This window comes from Nyctereutes procyonoides, unplaced genomic scaffold (genome assembly GCF_905146905.1).
Source record: "Nyctereutes procyonoides isolate TBG_1078 unplaced genomic scaffold, NYPRO_anot_genome, whole genome shotgun sequence".
In the NCBI taxonomy this organism is placed as follows: Eukaryota; Metazoa; Chordata; class Mammalia; order Carnivora; family Canidae; genus Nyctereutes; species Nyctereutes procyonoides.
The window spans coordinates 2,419,404-2,446,213 of NW_026575042.1; the positions used below are offsets into that span (position 1 = coordinate 2,419,404).

The 26,810-nt window shown below is 38.3% G+C and overlaps 1 protein-coding gene across 1 annotated transcript in view; it reads right to left on the reverse strand.

The window, feature by feature from the left end:
• Positions 1-971: 971 nt before the first annotated feature.
• Positions 972-26,810, reverse strand: part of LOC129507288 (RNA polymerase II subunit A C-terminal domain phosphatase SSU72-like) — a 28,651-nt gene continuing 2,812 nt past the window's right edge. Inside the window, exon 3 of the mRNA XM_055321628.1 lies at positions 972-1,617. Within this exon, the coding sequence (XP_055177603.1) occupies positions 987-1,617 (631 nt within the window). The 3' untranslated portion in view covers positions 972-986. The remainder of the gene's footprint in view (positions 1,618-26,810) is intronic.

Below are 26,810 nucleotides of genomic sequence, written 5' to 3' on the forward strand. Positions count from 1 at the left end.
TTTGGTTAAATGATAGTCTCAATTTTAACATTCCTGTTTTTAGGCTCCCATCAATAGCCCCCTGGGTTATCAGATTACTGTTTCCAATAACCTTTCCTTTGAAACACATAGATAAGCCCTATTATGACCTAATGATATTTTTGCATCTGCCAGAAAAAAATATACCATCCTGTCTTGCAAATGTGACAATGAATATCAAATGGATTTTTAAAAACTAAATATACTTTTATTTGCTATTTCTGTAAAGTTAACTGTGCCACCGGACTTCTTCCTAAACAATCCTTAACATTGTCTTTGTGTGCTGACCTCACATAGACTCCTAATAGCATCTACTTTTAGACTCCCCATCTTCCAACCTGTTGTCTCTTTGTGTTATCTCCTTGTGCCTGCTGAGTTCAGCATCATTTTATGGTCCCATGTTTTTTTTCTCCTTGTCCCTAAAATCCACTTGCATTCCACTCCAGCTTTTCTAGTGCACTTAATAATATGTCTTTGTATGTGTATAATTCCTTCAGTTTAGACAGTATTTCAAGTTATTTAAATGGATCCACATTATGGGTCTAATCTTTCTGTCTACTCAATTCTTTTTTTTTTTTAAAGCTCTTTCCTAGTAAGACCAAGCCCATTGCTTTATTCAGATTATTTGTACATTACAGCAAGTTTGAGGGTGGAACGAAGGAGCCACAATGAAGCCACAAATGCATGGGGGAAAGGTACTAGAAACCGTTGTTCACTGTTTTGGTTAAAGAAAAAAAACTTTAATCAACATCCCACTCGTTAAGTCAAAGCGGACAGAAAAACTTGATTGTTTTTAATCTGGCATTTATGTGTAGCTTTGCGTTTCATATGTACAATTTATTGGGTACTGCTACCGCCGTCCGGCAGAATACCTAAAGGTAAAAACAAATATCAGGAGGGAAAAAGTATTAACACAAGGAAGCTCAACAAGGCGCTTCAGGAGGGGGCGGTGTGCCAGGCCAGGCGGCTCAGTAGAAGCCGACCGTGTGCAGGAAGGCTCTGCCACTCTTCTCCTCGAACTCCTGAAGCAGCTCGTCGACCTCGTTCTCCATGTCCTCGGTGTGCTGAATACACTGGCAGAGCTCACAGATGAGGAATGCCCCCAGCGTGGCCTCCTCGTGGTTGTCCTGAATGTCCACATTGATCACAGGCACGGGCTGGCAGGTCTCCTGCTCTCTGGAATTCAGATCTTCTACCACCTGATCGTACACTCTCTCTTCACAGGTGAGGATCAGATCGAACAGGTCTCTGCAGTCCTGGAACCTTTCTGGCCGAGGCTTGATCCTCTTATTTCTGTCCAACATATGTAAGATGTCATTCTGCGTATAGAGTTCTTTATCCTTCCTAAGGAGATCATTGTACATCTGATCATATGTAGTTTTGAAAACACAAACATTTGGCTTGTCAGGTGCTGGTCCTGGGAGCTTCACATGAGTTCCTGTTCCAAAGGACCGGACACTGAATCCACGTTTGTTGAGGATTTTGTGCGCCTCCATACTCCGGTTCTGGGTGCTCGAGCACACCACCGCCACCCGCAGCGGCCACCCAGCCGCGGCGCTTCCGTGCGAGCAGTATTGTCTACTCAACTCTTTTTTTGTTCTAATTCTTTTATGGATCTTTGAAAAATTTTAAATCCAATATATGATATATATATCATACAGTGTTCTATTATTTTGGGATGTACAATATAGTGATTCAACAATCTGTACATCATCACTCATTACTCACCATGACAAGTGCGCTCCTTAATCCCTATCACCTATTTCACCCATCCCTCAAGCTCCACCACTCTGATAACTATCAGTTTGTTCTCTGTAATTAAGAGTCTGTCTCTTGATTTGTCTCTCTTTTAAATGTTTCCCTTTGCTTGTTTGCTTTATTTCTTAAATTCCACATACAAGTGCAATCATATGGTATTTGTCTTTCTCTGACTCATTTTGTCTAGCTCCATCTATGTTGTTGCAAGTGGCAAGATTCCATTCTTTTTTATGGCTGAATTACATCCCATTATGTATATATTATACATACATTATATATGTATACATATAATATTGTTTATGTATTAGTGGAATACACACACACACATCTTCTTTATCCATTCATCTATTGATGGACACTTGGGCTGTTTCCATACTTTGGCTATTGTAGATAATGCTACTATAAACATTGAGGTGCATGTTTATATCCTTTTGAATTAGTGTTTATATATGTATATATGTATATATATATATTTGGTAAATATAAAGCAGTGCAATTACTGGATTGTAGGGTAGTTCTATTCTTAACTTAAAAAATTTTTAAAGATTTTTATCCATTTGTCATTTTAGAGCAAGAAAAAGCAGGAGGGAGTTGTGGTAAGGACAGGGGGAGAGGGAGAGAGGGAATCTCAAGCAGACTTCCCACTGAGTGCAGAGCCCAGTCTGGGCCTGATCCCACAACTCTGAGATCACAACCTAAGTAGAAATCAAGAGTTGGCTCCCTAACTGACAGAGCTATCCAGGCACCCCCTTTATTTTTAATTTTTTGGATACTGTTTTCCAAACTCCATACTGTTTTCCACAGTGGCCACACCAGTTTGTAGTCTCCCCAATAGTGCAAGAGGGTTCCCTTTTCTCCATATCCTTGCCAACACCTGCTGTTTTTTGTGATTTTGATTTTTGCCATTCTGACAGGTGTGAGATATCTCATTTTAGTTTTGATTTACATTTCCCTGATGATTAGTGATGTTGAGCATCTTTTCATGGGTCTTTTGGCCATCAGGATGTCTTCCTTAGAGAAATGTCTATTCATGTCTTCTGCCCATTTTTAAATTGGATTATTTGGTTTTTGGGTATTGAGTTGTATAAGTTCTTTATAAATTTTGGACACTAACACTTTATTGGATATGTCATTTGTAAATATCTTCTCCCTTTCAGTAGGTTGCCTTATTGATTGTTTCCTTCACTGTACTTTTTATTTTGGTGTAGTATCAGTAGTTTATTTTTGCTTTTATTTTCCTTGCCTCAGGAGACATATCTAGAAAAATGCTGCTATGGCCTCTGTCAACTCAATTCTTAGAAGTATGCACGGCCATATGGATATATCATACCATGGCATTTAACTACAGCATGGAGTTCTAGACTATTCACCCACCACTCATTCCTTATCTGATCCCCAAGTGATAGCCACTACATCAGTTAAGGTCATATCAGCTAATGGATAAAACATGATAAATTTGTTATGAGAAGTATCAAAACACTTATTCCTGATAGCAGGCATCTCTCTTCTAAAATAGGACTTCAGGTACCCAGGCATCTATCTTATAGCTCTGTCATCTTCAAACTAAGGTATCCAAGGCAAGGCTGCCAAGGTTTCTGATAATTATAAGGAGAGGGAGGACTGATGATTGAGGAATTCTTGGGCCATGTCAGGAGGGGTGCAGAACACTTCTCATCATGTTCCATTGACTAGAGCTTGGTGACAGGCCATACCAAATGCCAAGGAGGCTGGAAAGCTATTGTAGAAGGTGTTGGTTTTTAAATTGGTATGTAACAGATAAAATTATTTTTTTTCCAATGTTGACCTTGTATCTTGTGACCTTACACATTCACTTGTTAGTTCTAGTAATTGATACATAGATTTTTAAAAAGATTTTATTTATTTATTCATTAGAGACACAGAGAGAGAGGCAGAGACATAGACAGAGAGAGTAGCAGGCTCCATGCAGGGCTCCCAATGTGGGACTTGATCCCAGAACTCTGGGATCATGCCCTGAGCTGAAGGCAGATACTCAACCACTGAGCCACTCAGGCATCCCAATACATAGATTTTTAAAAACTTTCTACATAAACAACCATGTCATCTATGAATAGAGAAAGTTTGACTTCTTCCTCTAATCTTTATGGCTTTCCTTTTTCTTACTTTGTTGCAGTGGCTACAATTTCTAGTACACAGTTGAATAGAAATGGTGAGCATGGATATCCTTGCTTTGTCACTGATTGTAGGTGGAAAGTATTCAGCATTTCATCAGTGAGTATGCTGTTTGCTGCAAGTCTTTTGTTGATGCCTTTTACCAGATTGAGGAAATTTCCTTCTACTCCTAGTATACTGAATGATTTTTATCCTAAATTCGTGTGGAACTTTGTTAAATGCTTTTTCTGCATCTATTGAAATCATGTGTTTTTTCCCTTTTATTATGTTAACATGGGGAATTTTACTGATTAGTTTTCAAAACTTAAACCAATTCCAAGCATAAAATTCATTTGTTCAAATGCATTGATTTATTAATACCTCTGCTAAATACCATATATATGTATATGAGAGATACTGGTCTACAGTACCCTCGTATAGCCTTTGTCGGGTGTTGGTATTAAGAAAATGCTGGCTTCATAAGATAGATTAGGAAATGTTTTCCACTCCTTTTTCTGGAAGAGTTTGTGTAAGACTGGTGTTTTTCCCTTAAATTATTGAAAGAATGTGCTAATGAAACCATCTGGCCTAAAGTCTTATGAGAAGAATTTTGATAATAGTATCTTTAATAGGTATAGGCATTGAGATTACTTACTTCTCCTTGAAGCTTTAATAATTTTTATTTTTCATGGACTTCATTCATTTTGCCTAAATTATTTAATGTCATAAAATTGTTCATAATGTTTGCTTATCCTTTTAATGTATTTTCATCCATAGTAATGGTAATTCATGTTCTTTTTATTTTCTTGATTAGTGTAACTAGAGGCTCATCAATTTGTTAATCTTAGAACCAACCTCTCATATTCCTAATATGCTCCATTTTTGTATTTTCTGTACTTATCTTTTATGGGCTACAAATTTTCTTTATTTTATCAATTCTCTTATTTATATTGGTCTTGCTTTGGGTTTACTTTGCTCTTTATCATACCTATTTAACACAGAACCTTAAATTATTGATTTAAGAATTTCCTTTCTAAAATAAATATTTATAGATACAATTTTCCTCTGAGACTCTAAGCATCTTTCAGCTGCATCTCACACATTTTAATATGCTTTATTTAATTATTAATCAGTTCAAAATATTTTATAATTTCCTTTTATTTCTTCTTTGACTTATTAGAAGTATGTTTAATTTCCAAGTATTTGCAGTTTATTTTTTTCCTAAATAACTCACTGTCATTGATTTCTAAGTCCATTGTAGACAGAGAACATATGTTGTATGAATTTTATCTTTTGAATTTATTGACAATTTCTGGTTCAGCACATGATCTATCTTGATGAATGTCCCATATATATTCCACAATTGGTAAAGTGTTCTACAGATGTCATTTAGGTCAAGTTGATCAACAGTATTTTTCAAGTCTCTCTGTCCTTACTGATTTTGGGGGATGTCTAGTTTTTCTATCAGTAACTGAGAGAGAAATGTTAGATCTCCAAGTATAATTATAGATTTTTTTCTCATCTTTATTCTATCCATTTTTGTTTCATGTAGTTGCAAGTTCTGTTAGTTGACCTATACATTTAAAATTTGACTATTTTATCTTCCTGGAGAATTTATTCTTCTATAGTTTGAAATGTCTCTTTATTGATGACAATTCTTTGTCTTACAAAGTACCACATACAATCTTAATGTGGCAAATTTAATTTTCTTATGCTTCTTTTTTGCACCATATATTCCCTTTTATAGGTTTACTTAAAGGTGTCTATATCTTTGTATTTAAAATATCTCATCTACAAAAATCATAATTCAAAGGGACACATGCACCCTAATGTTTATAGTAGCATTGTCTACAAAGGCCAAAGTATGGAAACAGTCCAAGTATTCATTGATAGATGACTGGATAAAGAAAATGTCATATATATGAATGAATATTAGTATTACATATATGAATACTATTATTCAGCCATAAAAAAGAATGAAATATTTTCATTTGCAACAACATGGATGGAGCTAGAGAGTATTTTGCTAGGCTAAATAAGTCAGTCAAAGAAAGACAAATACCATATGATTTCTACTCATAACTGGAATTTGAGAAACAAAACAAATAATCAAAGACTGATGATTACCAGAGGGGAAGTGGGTGGGGGGGATGGGTGAAATAAGTGATGTGGATCGAGGAGTGTGCTTGCTGTAATGAGCATCCAGTGTTGTAAGTGATAAATCCCTCTAATGTACACCTGAAACTAATACTACATTGTATGTTAAGTAAATTGAATTTAAATACAAAGTTAATATCTATTGTAGATAGCATGTTAGGTATGTCTTTTTTTCCTCAACCAGATTGACAATCTCTGCCTCTTGAGTGTTTAATCTACTTACATTTAGTGTAATTATGGTTAGATTTAGGGTTGCCATTTTGCTATTTGTGTTCTGCTTGTCTTACTTGCTCCTTTGTTCTTTCTTTCCTATCTTCTTTGTGTGTGTGTGTGTGTGGTTTTTTTTTAAGAAATTTATTTTTGGGGCACCTGGGTGGCTTAGTTGGTTAAGCATCTGTCTTCAGCTCAGGTCATTATCTCTGAATCCTGAGATCCAGGTCTGAGTTAGGCTCCCTGCTCAGTGGGGAGTCTGTTTCTCCCTCTCCTTCTGCCCCTTTCCACCACTTGTGCTCTCTCTCTCTTGCTTGCTCTCTTTCTCAGATAAATAAATAAAACCTTTTTTTTTAAAAGAATTTTGTGCTGAAAGAAAACTGTCGACTCAGAATTGTACATCCAGCCAAAATATCCTTCAAGAATAAAGGACAAAATAAAAACATTTTCTGATAAGCAATATCTAAGAAAATTAATCACCAGCAGATTTGTTCCATAAAAAATAAATAAATAAAAGGATGTTCTACACACTAAAGGAAAATAACACCAGATGAAAACCTGACTTTTCAATGAAGATTAAGAACACCAGAAATAGAACATATATATGCAAACATTAAATAGCAAATAATTTTGACAAATACACTAAATTGTGAGCCTTATAATATATATGTATATATGTATATGTATATATATGTATATGTATACATATACATGTATATATGTATAATAGCTATCTTACAAAGGATAAGGTAAGTAAATGGAAGTATATGACTGTAAGGATAGTTTAGGTGAAATAATATGATATTAACCCAAAATAGACTAAGGTAAGGATATATATTATAATCCATAAAGCAACCACTAAAATAAAAGTCAGCAGGTGAACACAATTCTACATGATCAGAGAGAAAAAGGCATTCCCACAACAACTTCAATAAGAAAAATTCCAAGGAGGGACTTAGATTGGCCTGAATTTGGCTGGGACAAGGACATGTGGCAAATCACTGATCAGCTCAGCCTGTGATTGGCAGAGTGACCAGAGCTATATGACTAGAGAGTGTAGGGGAGCGTTTCTCCAAAAGGGGAGGAGAGAGGCATCTACCTGTGACAAGATGTCAATACACAGTCATTGTTTCTTCTTTGGCAACTGCCATGACCACTGGCCTGTGTATGCTTCCCATAATACTTTTTTACATCATATGTTGGGCTATTATAGAGAACATGTCTGTGTTCTTTAAATTATGACATGGGATAATCTTAATCTCTCTAAACTTTAAGTGCTGAATAAACAGAGGTTTTAAGTGTAGAATACCAAATCCTGGTATTTGTCCTGATATGAACATGGAGGTTTGCTAACACTTATATCAAAGCTAAAGTCAGATGGAAGATCCTTCAATGTGTTGTAGTATGGCTGCTTGAAGAGCTTTCTCTGGCCAAAAGAGCAATTGGAAGGGAAGAGAGAGTTTGGGTTAAAAGTGAGAGCAAGCATGATGGCAGTTTCTGACTGTAGTACTGAAATAGGCTGCCTCTTCCCTGAGTTAGCACCCCTATTTGTCAATGACAGTTCACCTTATAGCTCTTGCCTATATAATGGTATAGGACACAGATATTATGCTTTAATAGCTATCATCTTTAATGTCTTCACACCCATTAATGCTGTTTGGATCACTATTCTTTCCTTGTAGAAAAAACTATTATAAGAGCTCTCTTCCACTTAGTGGGTTGGAAAAAGAAATTGGTTAACTGAGAAAAGTTTTTTTAGACTTACAGAGAAATTCTTTGCTGAGAAAAGTGTTTAGTGGCTGCAAATGTTAGTGCTATAGTAATAATAGGAATGAAGAATGAAATTAATAGAAACTTAAGCTTAGAAGAAACTAATGAACTCAGAACTCTTTACTTAATTCATAATTTACTTTGATACTTTGCCAGTGATAATGTATTGAGATTGTTACATAATTATGGCCAGAATTCCAACCCTAAGCTTTATTTTACTTCTGCTTTACATGCTGACAATTTTGATAAAGGATATTCCCCAAAAGGCAAAGAGGAATTGGTTTTCAAATCTATTTGGAAATAATAACTTAAGGTAAACAGTTCTGGTAACTAAAACTGAAACCTATAAAGAAGAGCTTCAGGTTATTGCTGGATTATATCATTTACACCTTTGCCCAGGTAAATACCATGGGTAAAGACAGGTGCTCTGTTGCCTTCAAAGTGGTGATAGACCCTGTATCATACCTTGGTTCAGTAATACCTTTCCTGGGAGGTCCTCAAGGAAGCTCCACACTCAAGGAACAATAGTTCATGGAAGACCAACAGTCACTTTAGCTGAGTCTGTGACATATACTCCCCAGGACCCTATACAGAGTCTGAAGAAGCTGGGCTGGAGCCTGAGGCTCATGCTTTAGACCTAAATGTATCAGGAGGCCTGGGAATGGGAAACTAGAAGAGGCTTCTAAAAACATTTTTCCATGTGTCTGGCTGTGGAGAGCCTTCTAGAAAAGCCCCTGTGTATTAATTTTTCTCAAATCTTTTATAATGATTCTAATTCTGATTGGAACAAGATTCTGACAAGGCCAATGTGTACAAATCACAGATTGGATTCTATGGAAAGCAGATGGAGTTAGGGATGTGAATGGTTTTAGGAATTCCCCTTCTTTGAGGGACCAGAGGCATGTTAAGCTCTGCTGAGATAGACCTTCTCCAACAGCTGTGTCCGACTCTATCCCTAGGCCCAGAAGCAGCTCTGCCTGTTTCCAGAGTGTCTTCAAGATTCTCATGAACTATTATTCTCACTCTTCTTTATGCTCCTACCCATAGGTATTCAAAGCCATCCAAGGGGCCAGGAAAAGAGCTGTCTCCATACTACCCCTAGTTCTTCCCCCAGTCAGCTTTCTTTCTACTCCTCCTTTGCCAGCCCAAACCTCCTCTTCTTCCTACAGTTAGGAAGCAAAAGCTCTGCTTGCAAAGAGAGACTCAAGGTAACAGAGGATTTGGCTCTGGCCACCCAGAGACCAGTTCAGTCCATCCAAACATCCAGTGACCACTGGTCCATCCAAACACCCAGAAGACCACTGTCATTCACCTCAACATTTTCTTAACATTTGACAGAGGCTACTCATCATGAGTTGCCCTTCCCCTGATACCACAAGCTTACGTTCAGTTCTTCCCTGCTTCCAGATAAGAGAGTTTAAAATCAAACTCAGTCCTTTGTGAATGGATACTTTGTCACAAGGTTAAAGGGAAGAATCACCAGGATGAGGTGATAGGAATGACTATCCTTGAGAAAAAACTCTGTACTATAGGGAAGTCACTGGCACCATTTTGGAAGCACCCTTTTGTGGCTCTGCTAAGACGGAAGGATACCTGTGGGCAAAGCCTTGGCACTGGAAGAAAGACTTCAGGAAACCTCTCCAGAGAGAGCTGGATTCCAGGCCTTCCCAGCCCAGGCTCTCTCCTGGGTTCTGGGGTACCCAGTTTACACCCACCAGCTTCACAGACCATGAAAAATAAATGTCAGACACATCAGAGATAAAGAAGCCCTGGGTTAATCCTTCAGTGCACCAGTTTATAACTGCTTCTTGTTTGTCATAGGTGATTAGTGGCTACTTTGAAAATCAGCAAGTGCTGAAATACTCAATTCCCAAATGACAAGGGGGCAGATGCTAAGGCTCTAGGCACTAAAAAAACAGCAAATGTTCCCCTTCTGTGTAAAAAAATGAGTGGGAGGGAAGAAGTGACTTGCAAAGATTTGCTGCTCTTGAAAATTAGTCTTTACCTTAAATCACCCAATGCAACTGACTATGTTGCCCAGCCTGTGGGGCTTTGGCTTGAAGTTTCCAGAATACTTGGGAACTAGCTCTTAGTTTCTTAACCGTTGTAAACCATGATGGCAAATTTGCCTCTGCTGACATAATTTCTGTAAAGATTTGTCCTGTAACACCCAGAAGTGCCTAATGCTTAGCACAGCTTAGCACCCATACCTGACTGTCTACCTGAATCCTCTCTTTTGAATAAACTCAAGGTTATGATCTATCCCAGACTACTCACCTTATTTATGTCTCTCTCCTGAATCCACTCCTCTGGCAGAAGGTTAGTGACACCATCTTAGCAGGGAAAGGACAAAACTTCTGCACTTTGCTACTGGCCAGTCATCTAATTCCTATTTATTAGGTTCAACATCCGCTGTGTCTTTTGAGGTGAGGATGTATTAGTTAACCTATTGCTGTATAACAAATTACTTAACAGGTAAAAACACCAAACATTTATTATCTCAGAATTTATAAGGGTCAGGAATCCATGAGTGGCATAGCTAGGGTGTTCTGGTTCAGTCTCTCTTGTGATGTTGTAGTCATCTCAAGGCTTGAGTGAGGACATAGAATCTGCTTCTCATTTTACTCATAGTCAGTGATTGGCCTCAGCGCCTCACTGGCTATTTTCCAGAGGCTTTAGTTCTTTGCCATGTGAGCTTCTCCTAAAGCTGTTCACAACATGACAGCTTACTTCTCCCAGAGAGAGTGATGAGAGAGAGAAAGAGAGAGAGAGAGAGAGGGCACAAAAGTGAGATAGAGTTACAGTCTTTTTATAACCTAGTCCTGAAAGTTGTATGCAATCACGTCTGCTGTATGCTATTGGTCACACACAGACCAATCCTGGTACAATGTAGAAGGGGACTACACAAGGGCATGGGGTTCTTTGGGGGCCATATTGGAAATTGCCTCTGATCATTGGCAGAGGAGCTTAGATTCAAGTTCAGATACTGCTTCTGACCTATCCGCCTTCACTTTTAACTCCTATGAGGGAGCCAGTTTGAATCTCAGTCTACAAACCCAGATATACGAAAAACAAAGCAAAGCTTTTATTTTAAGCTTTCATTTTACTGCGTCCTTAGAAATGTGAACTTCATTCTTTTTCAGGGTAGCCAAGGTATGGGGCGGGATCTTCTTGGTTTTGAAGCATTTGTCAACACATGCTTATGTGTGGTAAAATGGGATATGCATTTTCCTGGGATTCTCTGCTACTTCCAGACTGTATCTGGGAATCTATCTGGGCAGCCATATAGAAATTCATCTGCCTGGGTATACTACATCCCTTTTCTTTCTGGCACCTTCCCACATGGTTCTTCCTGGCAAATAGGGAGCAGGTTACTTCTGCCACTATACTTCTCAGCTTCTCTGTTTGATTTCACTTCCACAATCAAGGGAAAGTTCTTTCTAGGCTATTCACTTCATTTTGTGACCACCTTTCTTGGGAATTATACCCTAGACCCAGGGAGTTCTGGAAACAAGCTCTGTAGTCCCAGCTGCTGTGACTTCTTCCCTGAAGCAATGAGCACAGGGCTGCCTATATTCTTAAAAGGTGAAAATATGGGAAATAAAAGGAAAGGTTAAATATCCTACTGCTCTAGCATACTTGCTGTACTTCAGTTCACTGGGCTCTGCATTTTCCATCTTGTTTTCATTCCTTTACTGACTGTTCTGAAGTCTGGCAGATGTATACACACTTGCCTGCAACCCCAAATTATTTTCTTTGGGCACTGTCGTAAGTCTTGTTTTCTTTCTGACATCTTTCCTGACCCCAAGTTTAGGGGTCACCACTCTTCACTCATTTTTAGAGCTCTGTTGGTTTCATTCCTTATTTACTGCATCCTTCTCTGTGTCAATCTAGATCTCACAAATTGGCAGTCTGTTTGCTGAATCTGTCCCAAAGATATAGTTTGACCCATGACACTTTTTGTTTGCAATTTGAATTAGGTGTAGATATTTAAAAACAGGAATTTCTCTTAAATTTGGGTTTTTGGCTTACACTGAAAAATCATATCTGGTAGCACCACATCCACATTTCCAAGGAGTAGTAATTGGCTAGTGCTGAGCAGGAGTTGCCCCCCTACATGAAACCTGCCCCTCCTGTCTGCATCTGCCCCCTTTATCCTTGCTTATCACCTGATAAGCTTGTCTGACTGTTGCTCTAGTTTCTTGGGTTGTTCCCTCACATCTCGTAGGCTGATTGAGATGTTTTTCTCCTGCATTTAATGATTGCCTAACACATTGGGCTGAACTAGATGTAAGCAGAATAAAGTTAGAACTAGGTAATTTAAATATTAAAAATTAGGAAGGGCCTTAGTAAATAATAGGCCCTGTCAACTGATTTTGCCCAGATCCAAGGCCTGAGTAAGCAAAGTTTTCTGTGGGGTAGACAACTGCCAGTTTATAATTAGTTTATAGCTAATAGTTGATAATAATCAAGCATTAATTTCCCTGGTTAGTCTGCCTTGATATATACATTTTGTGATTCATTTGCAGTAGTTGCCTGAAGAGATCTTTCCTAAATGGAAATGCTTGGCCTTTCTACTAGAAGTTTAATTTACTCTCTAATATGTGATAGGAACTGGTCAGTTTCTGGGGTTGCCAAGAGATTTGGTATTTGTATTGGATCAATCTAAATGAGGTCCCCAGTCCATTCTGTATGATGAAGTTGAACAGGGCTCAATTTTTTTTTTTTATTCATGAGAGACACAAAGAGAAAGGCAGAGACATAGGCAGAGGGAGAAGCAGGCTTCCTGTGGGGAGCCTGATGCAGGACTCCATCCTGGGACCCTGGGATCACACCCTGAGCTGGAGGTAGACGTTCAACCACTGAGCCGCCCAGGTGTACCATCAAAGCTCATCTTTGAAAACACTTCCAAGAGAAGATGTAAACACACCTTGATTTCCTATGTTTTCCTTTTACCGTCTTGCAAGTTTAGTGACTCGAGGTTTTAGGAAGCTTGGCAACTTGTCCAAGGCTATAGTCAGTAGTAGTACCTTACTCTGGGCCTGAGCATCCAAAACACAGAACTTCTGGACTTTCTTGGGATGACCTTTGCCCCAGAGGCTGCCCAGCTTTATTAGAGAAGTGTGGAACCTCTAGGAGTGTGGGGTCTTTTTCTCCCCTGCTGGCTATTCAGAGCAACCTGAACTTCTATGAGAACCCATTTTCTTGGCTCATAGCCCTAAATTTCCTTCTGCCCGTTCTTTCTGTGCTTTCTGGCTTCTGTTTGTGACATCCTTCTATCTGTAATGACTCCAGTACAGAGCTGGTTTGACTTTGGAGGCTGTTTTGCAAAATTAAGAGCCTGCTTTGACATGGCTTCAAGGAACACTCCGGGAGTTTCAGCAACAGCAGCAGTTGCTTCATTCAATCCTGGGATACAACAAATGCTCCAAATAGGGCCGCATAGGCCCTGCATTACACAGCCACCCACAAGCAGCCATTTAATCTCAATTGTTCCCCATAGTGGAGCAATTAAAGACGCCAGCAGGGCAAGGATCACTGGCAAATCTTTTGAGGGAAGGAGACCCCAGGGCTGCCTTGCCAAAGGTAAGGCATTCATTCACACACTGTGCAAGAATGCAAACCGTAGGGCTGCCAGTTGGATGGAGGGCTGCCCCAGAAACGGGAGCTGAGATTCAGTACAGATGGCAGCAAGAGTGGCAGCAACACAGAATAGTATCCCCAGGGCTTGAAACTTCCAAAATGAGATTTACAGTTCTGGCCCACCCTCTTTTGGGAGGAAACACCTGCTCCAGCAGCTTTGGGAACGGCCTCTTATTATCAGCTTCTGTGCAAGGATCAGATTTTTGCAACTAACTAGTGCCTGGTGTGAAATAAAAGCTATTTTAAGGTGGGAGGAGTTCTCAACCTTTTCCTCCTTGCATTTTGTGTCCTGATTAATTTCTCTTTAATGCTTTATTCTAAGTCTTCTTTCTTTCACAATTCCTCCTTCTCTACCTTCTCTACCCTCTTCACTTCTCCCACTTTTCACAGACCATGATTTGGAGACCAAGCCAGGGCTTGCCAATGGTTCTCATCTCTACCTGCCCATCAGAATCACATGGGCCTCCAAATAGGTATGCCTGGGCGCAGTCCGGACCACTTCAGTCAGAATCTCTAGGGGGAGGGCCCTGGCATAGAAATGCAAGTTTCCCAGCTGATTCTAATGTGCAATGAAGATTCAGAACCGCTGGCTACACCAATGATGCAAAGAAATAAGACAGATTGGACTGTTCTGATTTCCTGGGGTTAGCTTAATTCCTACACACAAATCCCTAGAAAGATGAGCTTTGAGAAGTCAATTCATTTTTTCATAGCTGTTCTCCTATTATACAAATGATACATGTTCATTGAGGAAGCTGTAGAAATGTAAAAAAAAAAAAGGTAATCTAGCCATTCAGACTATCATTAATATTTTTATGTATATTTGTTTCTTTTATTCTTACTTTTATGCCTGCCTACAGAGAGTTCTTGAATAAAAATGGAATATGTAGCTGCATAACTCTTTTAATATGAACCTCTTCTATGTGAGCAAATACATTATAGAACACAATTTTAAGTGATGGAGTAGTATTGTTTAATCACTCTCCTATTGATGGATTTGGGGCTACTGTTTTGTTCTGTTATGATAAACACCATGTTGTCCACACTTGTAGCTGAATCTTTGCCCACATCTGTGATATTGATCTGGTCTTCTCTCTATACTCCTTCACTGGGCCACATTGTCTACTTCCATTCCTTTACTTATATCCAACATACTAACAGTCCGAGGTTTATATGTATTTCAAGGCACTTTTGCTCAAAAGGAGAGCTTATGATGCCCTTCTGGTTGCCCAAATCTTGTTTCCTAGCTTCTCACCTCTTGTATGTTTAGTTTTTCTTCAAGCCAAAAAACATAGAACTCATCCTTAATTCTTCCTTTACCTCTAGCACAGAGCCTCTCCTCACCAATCCATTGGCAAGACATGTTGATTTGAGCCCCATATGGCCTGAAATCTATGTCTTTCCATATTTCTACCACCTCCTAATCAAACTATCCTTACCTCTCACTTGGACTAAACGTTTCACTCTTGACCTTCTATCTTCTCTCCACATTGCAACCAGAATGATCTTCTTCAGGCATAAATCACATTATGGCATTTCCTACTTTGAAGAGTTGCATGAGTCCCTCTCTACAAGAATAAAATTCAAGACTTAGGGGGATCCCTGGGTGGCTCAGCAGTTTGGTGCTTGCCTTCGGCTTAGGGCATGATCCTGGAGTCCCGGGATCGAGTCCCACATTGGGTTTCCTGTGTGGAGCCTGCTTCTCTCTCTGCCTGTGTCTCTGCCTCTCTCTCTCTCTCTCTCTCTCTGTGTGTGTCTCATGAATAAATAAAATAAAATCTTTTAAAAAAATAAAAATAAAATTCAAGACTTCTTACCATGATCCATAGGTTCTGAAAATCTGGCTCCTACTTACCTTGCTAATCTCTTCATTCTGCTTCTCCCTTTGATGATCAGCCTTCAGGCACACTTGACTCTTCCTGTTCTTTTTTTTAAAAAAATTTCTTTTATTTTATTTTTAAATATTTATTTATTGTAGGGAGGGAGAGGTAGAGAGCATGAGCAGGGTAAGGGGCAGAGAGAGGGGGAGTGAGAGAATCTCAAGCAGACTCCACACTGAACCCAGAGCTGATGCAGGGCTCAATCTCATGACCCTAAGATAATGACCTGAACCGAAATCAAGCATTCAATGCTCAACCAACTGAGCCACCCAGGCACCCTAGTACTCTTCCTACTCTTAATCATGATGATGCCTTTCCCACCTTGGGACTTTGATATCTGCAGTGCTACATTTACCTGGTGCCAGGGGAACCATGCTAACACGAACCATATGTTTCCTGTTCCATAAGTAATAAAGTATTTTGACCTTCTACTATGACACTGCAGCAGACTAAATTTTTTAGCTTGCAAGTAGGGTAAAATCTCAGACCCTCTGTAGTTATTGACACCATTCCAATGTGATTGGGAAGAAAACCCACCACAGGGAAGATCAAACGTGCTTGTCTGAGTATTGAATAGGCTGCTATTGGGGGCAGCCCCGGTGGCTCAGTGGGTTAGTGCTGCCTTCAGCCCTGGGCCTGATCCTGGAGACCCGGGATCGAGTCCCACTTTGGGCTCCCTGCAGGGAGCCTGCTTCTCCCTCTGCTTGTGTCTCTGCCTCTCTCTCTGTGTGTGTCTCTCATTAATAAATAATAAAATGAAATCTTAAAAAAAAGAATATGCTGCTATTTGGATGTGGAATTCAGTTCCCAAATATAATAGTCTCTCCTTTCTCCACCATACACACTCTCAACTGAATATTAAATAATACTGCATTGTGGGAAGACTAAATGCAAGAAGCAGGACTGATAATCTCTCCACTTTCATATTAGTAGTCTCATTTGGTCTAAGAGTAAAGCAGGTGGCTCCTAGAGACCACATGTTGGTCTTTTTGGTCTTTTCAGCAAGCTATAGACATAGTGAAAGGTGTTTAGGAAGTATAGCAAATTAAAGGTTGACAGATTAGATTAATGCCTACATTTCTGTATGAATTTTTGGAAAGAGGCCAGGCACAATTTGTTTTCTTATGGAAGGAATGCAGTATGCATTCAATCTTCCCACAGCAGTAACTGAGGTCTCCAGTATATGCTCACAACCATCAAAATTAAGTTGTTTTTTTTTCCACATTGATGATATTATGATGCTCTTTTCAGAAGAAGCAACAAGGGAAAATCGGGGAACTCCAACAGCATATACAGCACAGCTAAAGATGGTCAATTGATTGTCTAAAAGGTAAGACTTAATCGGTTCAGTTCTTGGGAATAAGTTGGGTTGAGACTATAGAGACAAGAGACTTTGCCACTCAGGATACAATTTCATTATCTTGGAATTTAACTGTGATTTTTTTTGAGAGCCAATAAGGCCTCTATTTAAGGACATAAAAAGAGCTGCATCCTGCTATTTACACAGTATCTCAGAATCTACTTTGCATTTGACCATGTCAGACGTGACTTTGACTATAAAAACTATACAAGCAAGCGTTTGTGGAATCAGAATGATGTCCAAGAGGGTGACCATCTGTGTGATATGATGGCCATGTCCCATTGATACCCCTGGAATTTGGGAAAGCAAAGGGTGGTGCTGCACAGTGGAAACTGAAAGCCTGGCATAATGAAAACTTGCTTCCTGGTAGCTGGGACATGGTCATGCCCCAGACCAGATGGAACCTAGAGTTTACCAAGCAGTGACCTATAATGACCACCTTAGTTAAGGGAAATAAGTAGTGTCTGTAAAAAGGTATTTTTGCTTGGAAAATTGGAAAAATGACACCATAATATTAACTAACATATGATGTATTAAGCATTATTTTAATCTCTGTTATAGTTACAGAGTATAATAAAAGGTTTTTAGTTTTACATATAAAGCTAAATGAAAATCAAGGCAATGTAGAAAATGATCTCCGGGATGAATAGATGTTTTGGGGAGTTGACTTAAGATCCCCAATTGATGTACTACCCATGGAAACTTGCCAAAAGACACTATGAAGTTGAATGCTTCTATCAATACCTATAGAAAAGGGCAAACAATGCAGGGGAGGAAGAGGGAGGAGAGAGGAATGGAGCAACTGGTAAAGGAATATATATTGGAAAACTTGTAAATGGAGCAGAGTCTTATTAACTTGTTTTGTAAAGAGAATTTGAAGAATTGCAAATCCTCATTGGAGGATACAAGTCTTGGAGATTGTCTATATTGTAGTATATATCTTTTTGTACCACTATTATAGAAATTGCTGTACTAAGAATAAGAAAATGCCTAAAATATGTATCCAGGAGGTTTGAATGGGGACCAGGAGGTAAACGAAGGAAAAGGTTAACAACTGGTTCTGTGGTTTTCCTGTAGGCTTAGGAATATCTGAGGATTTGAATCCTGATCTTTTCTCTTTGCAATATTAAACTTAAGGAATTGTTGGGATGATATATGGTTGAGGATTATGGACAGGTGCTTAGTCTAGGCATACACACTGTCAAAATCGGTTCTTTAGCACTGAGTCATTGACATGGATGAGATGCTGTCCTAAAGAATGAGGGGGTATTCGCATGCTTCAGGGGCTCCATGGCCAGCTGGCATAAAGCTGAGGAGGGCTCAGAGCTGATGGCTTCCCTCAACTGGGGCCATCTGCACTCACTCTTGTCTCGTGTGAGCACACAGGTCTCATCACATTCAAAATGCTTGTGCCTAAGAATCATGGGCTCTCATGTGATGGATGTCAGGATACTAACATGTCCTCTATCCTTTAGTAAAGCTAAATAAATTCGATGCTAGGTGGAGCCTATTGTGTCTTAAGATTTTGATTGTCTATCTAAACCAAGTTTACTGTAGAAAGTAGAGCAGGGTGGACATTGCAATTACCTTAACCACTGTATGTTTTAAATTGTTTTTCTTAGTCATAGTATTTAATTCATAGCTGTAATGAACACTTGATGGAACATAGGAGACGTGACGAACATTGAAATATATGTTCCAGAAGATAAGTGATAATTCCTCAAATTTTCCTCAAGATGTTCTTAGATCTATAAGTTGCATTTTTTTGGTTGAGATCTTTATACAGCAGGTCAATATGTCTCTCTTACTTAGGCAAGTGGTGCTAAGAGAGAATTACTTCAATTTGGCTTTCTTTTTATTGTGAATTAATACAATCCACATCTGTAATGTCTTATTTGTAAATAAATGCTTGCAAATAACCTAAAACTGTCTCTCTAAATTTGTCATTTAACAGAAAATCATAAAGATTATAAAAAGAAGCCATTTGATTTTGTCTCAAAATATAAGAATTCTAAATATCGAATATATTGACTGCTATTTATCACTGATCAAGACTATCCAAAAGCACTTAAAGCACTGAACATAATTTATGAAACATTTTGAGACAGCAAAAGTGATTTCATTCAAGTACCGGCTCCGTTGTCACCTCTTTAGTGGCCTGAGTTATTCTATCTAATGTCTTCCCCTCTCTCCTTTCCTTTGAATATCCTCCACCCTATAAATCAGGGGTTTTCATTATATTACCCTCTTTTATTTTGCATTCTGCCATGTTCCCTAGAATGTAAGCTCTGCATGGGCAGAGGCTATTTGTCTTTTTTTTTTTAACCCTTTTGTCTCCTTACCCCCACCCCAGGCCTAAAAACATTGCTTGGAACATGATAGCCATTCAATTTGAACATAACAAATATATTTTGATTTTCCCTCAAGTATAAAAGATAGTTATTTTGTGACAGTTGATGAAAGTAGAATATGGCATGCATTTTCTTATAACATGGTATTTTGACAAAATGCACAATGCCAAGTATTTATATATAGTCAGAAAGTATATAACTCTGGCCTTGCAGTTAGAAATCACTGGTGGTTCTATTTCAGTAATTTAAATATATATTGAATTTAAAACCAAAGGTGGTGACTGTGGAAATGCACTGATCAGATCTCCTGCCAAGGGGAATGTAGTTGACTGACAGCTCTAGCTGCTGCTCTTCTGAATTCCTTACCATGTTTGCATTGAAATCATGCTTTCCTGGGCTATTCACAACCAGTGACCAAGTATGGGGGGCATTCTAGTGGAATGTTGGACCCCTCTAACAGTTTTTGCTTGAGGACTCCCAGTTGGCTGGGTTGAAACTTTTTTGGAACTATATTGCAATCTTAGACTTTTCCTACTCTACCTTGTCTCCTCCTTTCTTTCTTTCTGGGAGGTCCAGCCAAAGTTAGTCATTGGCAGAAGATTGGAAAATGGAAGGAGAGGAAAAGACAGGGTCCTTCTCCTCCTCTTTTTGCTTCCTATGGCACCTCCAGTGATATCTCCTTATGTTTCTCTCACATCTGCATCTCTGTCCATGTAACATACCCTTGGCCTCTATGGTCCAATCCCCTCCACACTGCCCCCACTGAACCTCTAGACTCACCCGGTGGTCTCTGTAATCAAGTGATTTCTATTGGCCTAGGGATTGGCAAATAGATAAGTTATGTCTCTGTTCTAGGAGAGAATTTAGAAAGATCCCGATTTCTATAAAAATGTAGTATTTTGAGGAACTAAGAGATTTATAATAGATTATATAATACATGATACTCATACTGGAAAAGTATGTGAACTTAATTTATGCCATATAATTAATCAAATCTAACAGAGTCAAGATCTTAAAATATTTATTTTTAAAAAGTTAAAATCTTACAAGAAAATGCAAGACAGTACAGTTATAATCTGGGAAAATGGACATAGTTTGTAACTGAATTCCTTTATCTATTGTTGTGTAATAGATTACTCCAGCACTCCAGCAAACATTTATCATCTCACAGGCTTTCTAGGAATCTTGGAGTCACTTAGCTAGCTGGGTGGTTCTGATTCAAGGTCAGAATATATGGGTTTATCTTTAACACTACCACAGTAACCAAGAGACTCTCAGAAGCCTTAAAAAATCTGCTTATATGAAAATATAAATCATTTGCATGGCAAAATACTATAAAAGTTAATAGACAAGAGACTGCTTGAAAAAATGTAGTGCAGGTAAGGGTAAATATTTATAATACATAAAGAGCTCATAAAATTTGACAAGAAATAGATAATCTGCTAGATGAATATGCAAAGGATATTGAATCAGTAAGGAGTTATGTTTGACTGCATTTGACAGAGACCCATCTGTACTAGCTTAAAGACTTGAGGATTTGTTTGCTTTTGTAATTCATTCAGAGGGAGGATGTTGCTGCCACTGGTTAAAGACTGAGGTGTCTTCATTTGCTTGGCTTTTCTTTTAAAGCTAGAAATGGCTTCTAGAGCTTCAAACAAGAAGTGTACATTCTTGACCTCAGGAAGGAAACAGCAGGAAAAGGACAAAAAGGTGTTTGCTATTTTTACATGTTATTCAAAAAATTACTAGAAACAAACAAGATTAATCATTGCATTGGATAGGATGCTTTTCAGTCCAAACAATGGCAGACTCAAAAGAAGATTTTAAAAACAAGGAAAATTCTTTACTTGCAAGTCCTAGGAGAGGAAGGTTCCAGTATTAATTCAGTGGCTCAATGTCATCAGATATCCAGAATATTTCTTTTTTTTTTTGCCTTGGCCTCCCATAGAGCATTTGCTTTTTGTTTTTAGTTACCCCCATGGTTACAAGATGGGCACATCTGCACATATCATTTATCAACCCAACAATAACCAAAGGCTAGAAAAGGCAACTCTGTCTTCCATAACAAAAGCATGACCAAGACAAAGAATGTTATTATGACCAAATGACTGACTTGGAACAGAGTCTTAGCTAGTGGGCCAGTGCTGAAAGTGGGTGACAATTCTGAGACTTTGATTCCATTGGTGCTTAGGGCAATCTATGTGGAACTTGTGGTATCTAGAGCCTCCCAGGATAGTCACCTTTCAAGATAAATGGAAGCACTTAAAAGGTGACATATAAGAATCATATCCTGTGTGGGACTGGATATGAAGAAGGATGGGAGGCAATGGCTAAGAGTAATTCATCTTTGTTCCTGAGGCTAGATAAGAAGACCAAGGAATACTAGCCATTTCAGAAACCAGAATGCTCTGGAACTGTCAGCAGGGAAGAGAGGAAGGCAACTGACTGTTTGTCACAACTGTAAAAGATTTGGATTCAGAAGGAATTAAAATACTAGTCAGTATCTCTAGAAACAAGGCAACAGAACTAGTGCTTCGACGTAGTGAAGGAAAAGAACCTTATCTAGAGCTTTATACCCAACTAAATTGCTTTAGATTGGGCTCACTAGAAAGCAGACACTGAGATGACTTGCATACAGTTTTATGAGGGATCAGCACTTCTAGGGGAAGAGAAGGAGGCCGGATTAGGCAAAGAGAAAAGTTGGGCTGCAGTGAAGCCCTGGAAAAGGCTTCTGCTGAACCCAAGAGGAGCTCTAAGGTGAGATGGACTTCACAGTTGTCCCACATTATAGTGAGGAATTGGGTCTTTCTGCTTTTATATGGGTCAGTTATTGGGCATAGGATGCCCCCAGGAAAGGGATAAGCATTGGATGAATCAGCTCTCTCTAGCTGAGGGCCATTTCTGGAGTGGCCTGAAAACTAAGATATGCCTGTCTGCCTGCAGCACTGGCAGTAAGCTCTTCAGTCTTGACAGGGGGATCTGGGGAGTCACATCCCAGCATCCAGCACAGAAATTAACATTTATCCAACAAATATTTATTTAGCACCTACTAAGTGCCAGATACTATTCTAGGCATTTGCCACATATCAAGTAAATAAAGTAACTCCAAATATCCCTGCCTTTGTGGAGCTTATGGGAATACAAACTTAAAGTGTAATAAATAAGTAAATTATATAGTTGGGTATCAATCAGTATCAAAATCCTGTTAGACCCAATAATTTACTTTTGCTTTTATTTCCCTTGTCTGAAGAGATGTATCTAGAAAGATTTTACTAAGGCTGATGTCCAACAAATTACTGCTGATGTTTTCTTTTAGGGGTTTTATGGTTTCAGGTCTTACATTTCAGTCTTTAATCCATTTTGAGTTTATTTTTGTGTATAGTATAAGAAATGGCCTAGTTTCATTCTTTTACATGTAGCTTCCCAGTTTTCCTAGCACCACTTATTGAAGAGACTGTCTTTTTCCCATTGTATATTCTTTCCTCCATTGTTGTAGATTAATTGACCATATAAGCATTAATTTGTATCTGGATTCTCTATCCTGTCCTATTGATCAATGTGCCCATTTTTGTGTCCATACTATACTGATTTGATTATTATAGCTTTGTAGTATATATTGAAGTCTGAGATTATGATACCTCCAGTTTTGTTCTTCTTTCTGAAGATTGTTTTGTCAATATGGGGTCTTTTGTGGTTCTGTTGGGGCTACATCAAAATAAAAATTTTTGTACAGTGAAGGAAACCATTTAAAAAATGAAAAGACAATTTACTGAGTAAGAGAACATGTTTGCAAATGATATATCCAATAAGGGGTTAATATCAAAAGTATATAAAGAACTTACATAACTCAACACCAAAAACCAAATAATCCAATTAAAAATAGGCAGAGAACCTAAATAGGCATTTTTCCAAAGAAGACCTACAGATTGCCAACAGAGACATGAAAAGATGTTCAAAAACACTAATTATCATAAAAATGTAAATCAAAACCATCAGGAGATATCATCTGTCAGAATTGCTAATATCAAAAAGACAAGAAACAACAAGGATTGGCAAGGATATGGAGAAAAGGAAACCCTCCTACACTGTTGGTGGGAATGTAGATCGGTGCTACCGCTGTGGGAAACAGTATAGAAATCTCTCAAAAAAGTAAAAATAGAAATATAATATAATTCAGTATTGTACAACTGGGTATTTATCCAAAGAAAATGAAAACACTAATTCAAAAAGATATATGCAACCTATATTTATTGCAGCATTATTTACAGTAGCCAACATAGGGAAGCAGCCTAAGTGTTCATTGATAGATGAATGGATAAAGAAGATCTTCTTTATATATGTCACATATATATGTCACATCTTCTTTACACACACACACACACACACACACACACACACACACACACTGGAATATTACTCAGCCATAACAAAGAATGAGATCTTGCCATTTGTGGCAACATGGTTGGACCTAAGGAGTATTATGCTAAGTGAAATAAGTCAAACAGAGAAAGACAAATACCACGTGATTTCACTTACATGTGGAATCTAAAAAACAAAAAAAAAATGAATAAATAAACAAACCAAAAAACAGAAATAGACCCGTAAACCCATAGAACAAACTGGTGGTTGCCAGAGTGAAAAGGGTGGGGGGAGATGGGCAAAATGGGTAAAGGGGAGTGGGGGGTATAGGTTTTTGTTATGGAATGATAAATCATGGGGATGAAAGTCAAGGAATGTAGTCAATGGGATTACAGTAGTGTTCTATGGTGACAGATGGTAGCTATACTTGTGGTGAGCATAGCATAATGTGTAAAGTTGTTGAATTACTATGTGTATGCCTGAAATTAATGTAACATTGTGTGTCAACTATACTTCAATAAAAAATGTATAAGTAAACCATGTTAGAATTTTAATATGGAAGGGATTTTGTGCATAAGATTACTATAGGTGTTGGGACAGTAGGGAAACAAAAGAGGATCTAAGTTACCCAGAGTTAGAAACAGTAGAAAATTGTTGCCACTTCTAGGGCCAGAAGGTCAAAACAAAGAGGCAGTTTTACAAGAATCTAGGAGTTGAGGCTATTGGTGGGGGCTTAGCTTGGCATGCACTGGACCGCAGAAAAAGGGCATATGTGGACATAGATGGAGCCACGGAGAAGACATAGATACTGTTGGATGTGCACAGGAAGCAGAGAGAGGAGAAGTACTGGAGGCTGTCTCTTCTTCCCATTCTTCAGTCTTCTGCCAGAGCCTTCCATTGGCAGAAGCTCCCAGAAGCCAGGGGGAATGTGAGCCTGGCAAACCTAGATCCCTGGTATAGAAAAGGGCAGAACAGTGGGGACCCATCTGAGAGCAAACCACCATTGAACAATATAGTATGCTTACAAGGCGAAACGTTTTCAAAGTTTTTTTTTTTTTACGACTCAAATACATAATTTCTAGACATCTCATTCATTTATTCCTTTATTCAGTGAAAATACACTGAGCTATTAATATAAATTAGACATCAATCTTAGCACTGGGCAAGTAATATACCAATAAAACATATTACTAACATATATGTACTAAAAGAAATCATTAAATTATTTAAAGCAAATGCGTTAGATATACATTTTATCAGACTTTAAATCACCTTTAAAAACCTTAAGTATAATTTACCTACAACATATTAATTTTAGGTCTACAATATAATGATTGGATATCTGTATACATTGCACAACTACCACCACAATAAGTCTAGTTAACATCCATCACCATATATGGTTACAAAATATTTTTCCCTTGGGATCTCAACTTTTAAGATCTACTCTCTTAGCAACTTTCAAATATGCAATATAGTATTATTGGCTATAGTCACTCTGCTGTACATTATATCCTCAGGATTTATTAATTTTATAATAGAAGTTTATACCCTTTGACTCCCTTCACCCATTTTGTACATGACCTATGCCCCACCTCTGACAACTGCCATTCTCTGTATCTATGATTTGTGAATGTTGAACCACCTTGCATCTGTGTAATACATCCCACCTAATCATGGTGTATAATTCCTTTAATATTTGTGGAATTTAGTTTACTAATATTTTGTTGAGGATTTTTGCATCTATATTCATCAGGGACATTGGCCTGTGATTTTCCTTTTTGTGTGTGATGTCCTTGTTTGATTTTGCTAACAGGGTAATGCCAGCCTTATAAAATAATTTTGGAATGTTCCTTCCTTTTCTATTTTTTGGAAGAATTTGAGAAGGATTGGTATTAATCCTGAATGTTTGGTAGAATTCAATAGTGAAGCCATCTGGTCCTAGACTTTTGTTTCTTGGGAGGTTAAAGTTTTTTTGTTTTTGTTTTTCTTATGGAAAAAAAAAGCTATAGAGTGAAATAAAGGGAACTGAGTGTTCTAGGTTAGAAGGAGGCAATAAGTATGGAGGAGACCACACTGAGAAGGTGACATGTGAGCAAAGAATTGAGGTGAGGGAGTTGGCTAAATAATTGTCTAGGGTAAGGATATTATATTCCAAAGAGAAAAGAGCTAGAACAAATGCATAACGTGAGATGGAATCTGCCTGCCAGCTCATATTAGAGGAATAGTGAGGAGGGTTACTAGAGCACAATGAAAATCTGAGTGGCCAATGATGTAGCCTGAGAGGAATGGGAGCCAGGTCATACTAGCATTTAGGAAGTGTGGCTTTTGCTGTGAGTAAAATTAGGGCCCATTGCATGGTTTAATCAAGAAGGGACATTTGAATATGTGATTTATATACAGGTTTTTTCAAAGGTTGGATTTAAAACATACCATTCGTGGACTCTGAAAAAAATACTAGATGTTATAATTCAGCAAGAAGAAAAATTAGTTCAGCAGAAAGGGGCGAGATGCAATGGTGAATAAAATCTAGAACTAAATTAGTACTAATTGAGGAAGTGTTTTAAAAGAATTATCTGGAATTAGAATTCCAGATGATTTCAATATGGAAGTGGGGCAGCAGGTGGTGGGGGGAGTAGAGAGGTATAAAAAACTTTATGCTTCTTGCCCAGTCTTGGCAGGGAGAGATATAGAAAAGGACCTGATTAGAAAAAAATGTTTGTGACTTAAACATTTTTTAAAGATTTTATTTATTTATTCATGAGAGACACAGAGAGAGAGGCAGAGACACAGGCAGAGGGAGAAGCAGGCTCCATTCAGGGAGCCGGACGTAGGACTCGATCCCAGGTCTCCAGGATCACGCCCTGGGCTGACGGTGGCGCTAAACTGCTGAGCTAAACTTAAGCCCTGGGCTGCCCTGGCTTAAACATTTAAAGCTTAAAATTAAAGGGTAAAAGTTAAAGGATAAATTACTAAAAGAATATAGAATATATAAATTTCTAACTAGTAGAAGAAAAAACTGGAATTTAGGAGACTTAATTCAACAAATCAGGAAAAAGGTATGTAGGTGGTAGTACTGGTTTAAGAAACTGATGCCTTGGAAAAGAAAAAGCAAAATTAGATAGCAAAAATATGTTCGGCATAGAGTTACCATTTGACCCAGTAATCCACTCC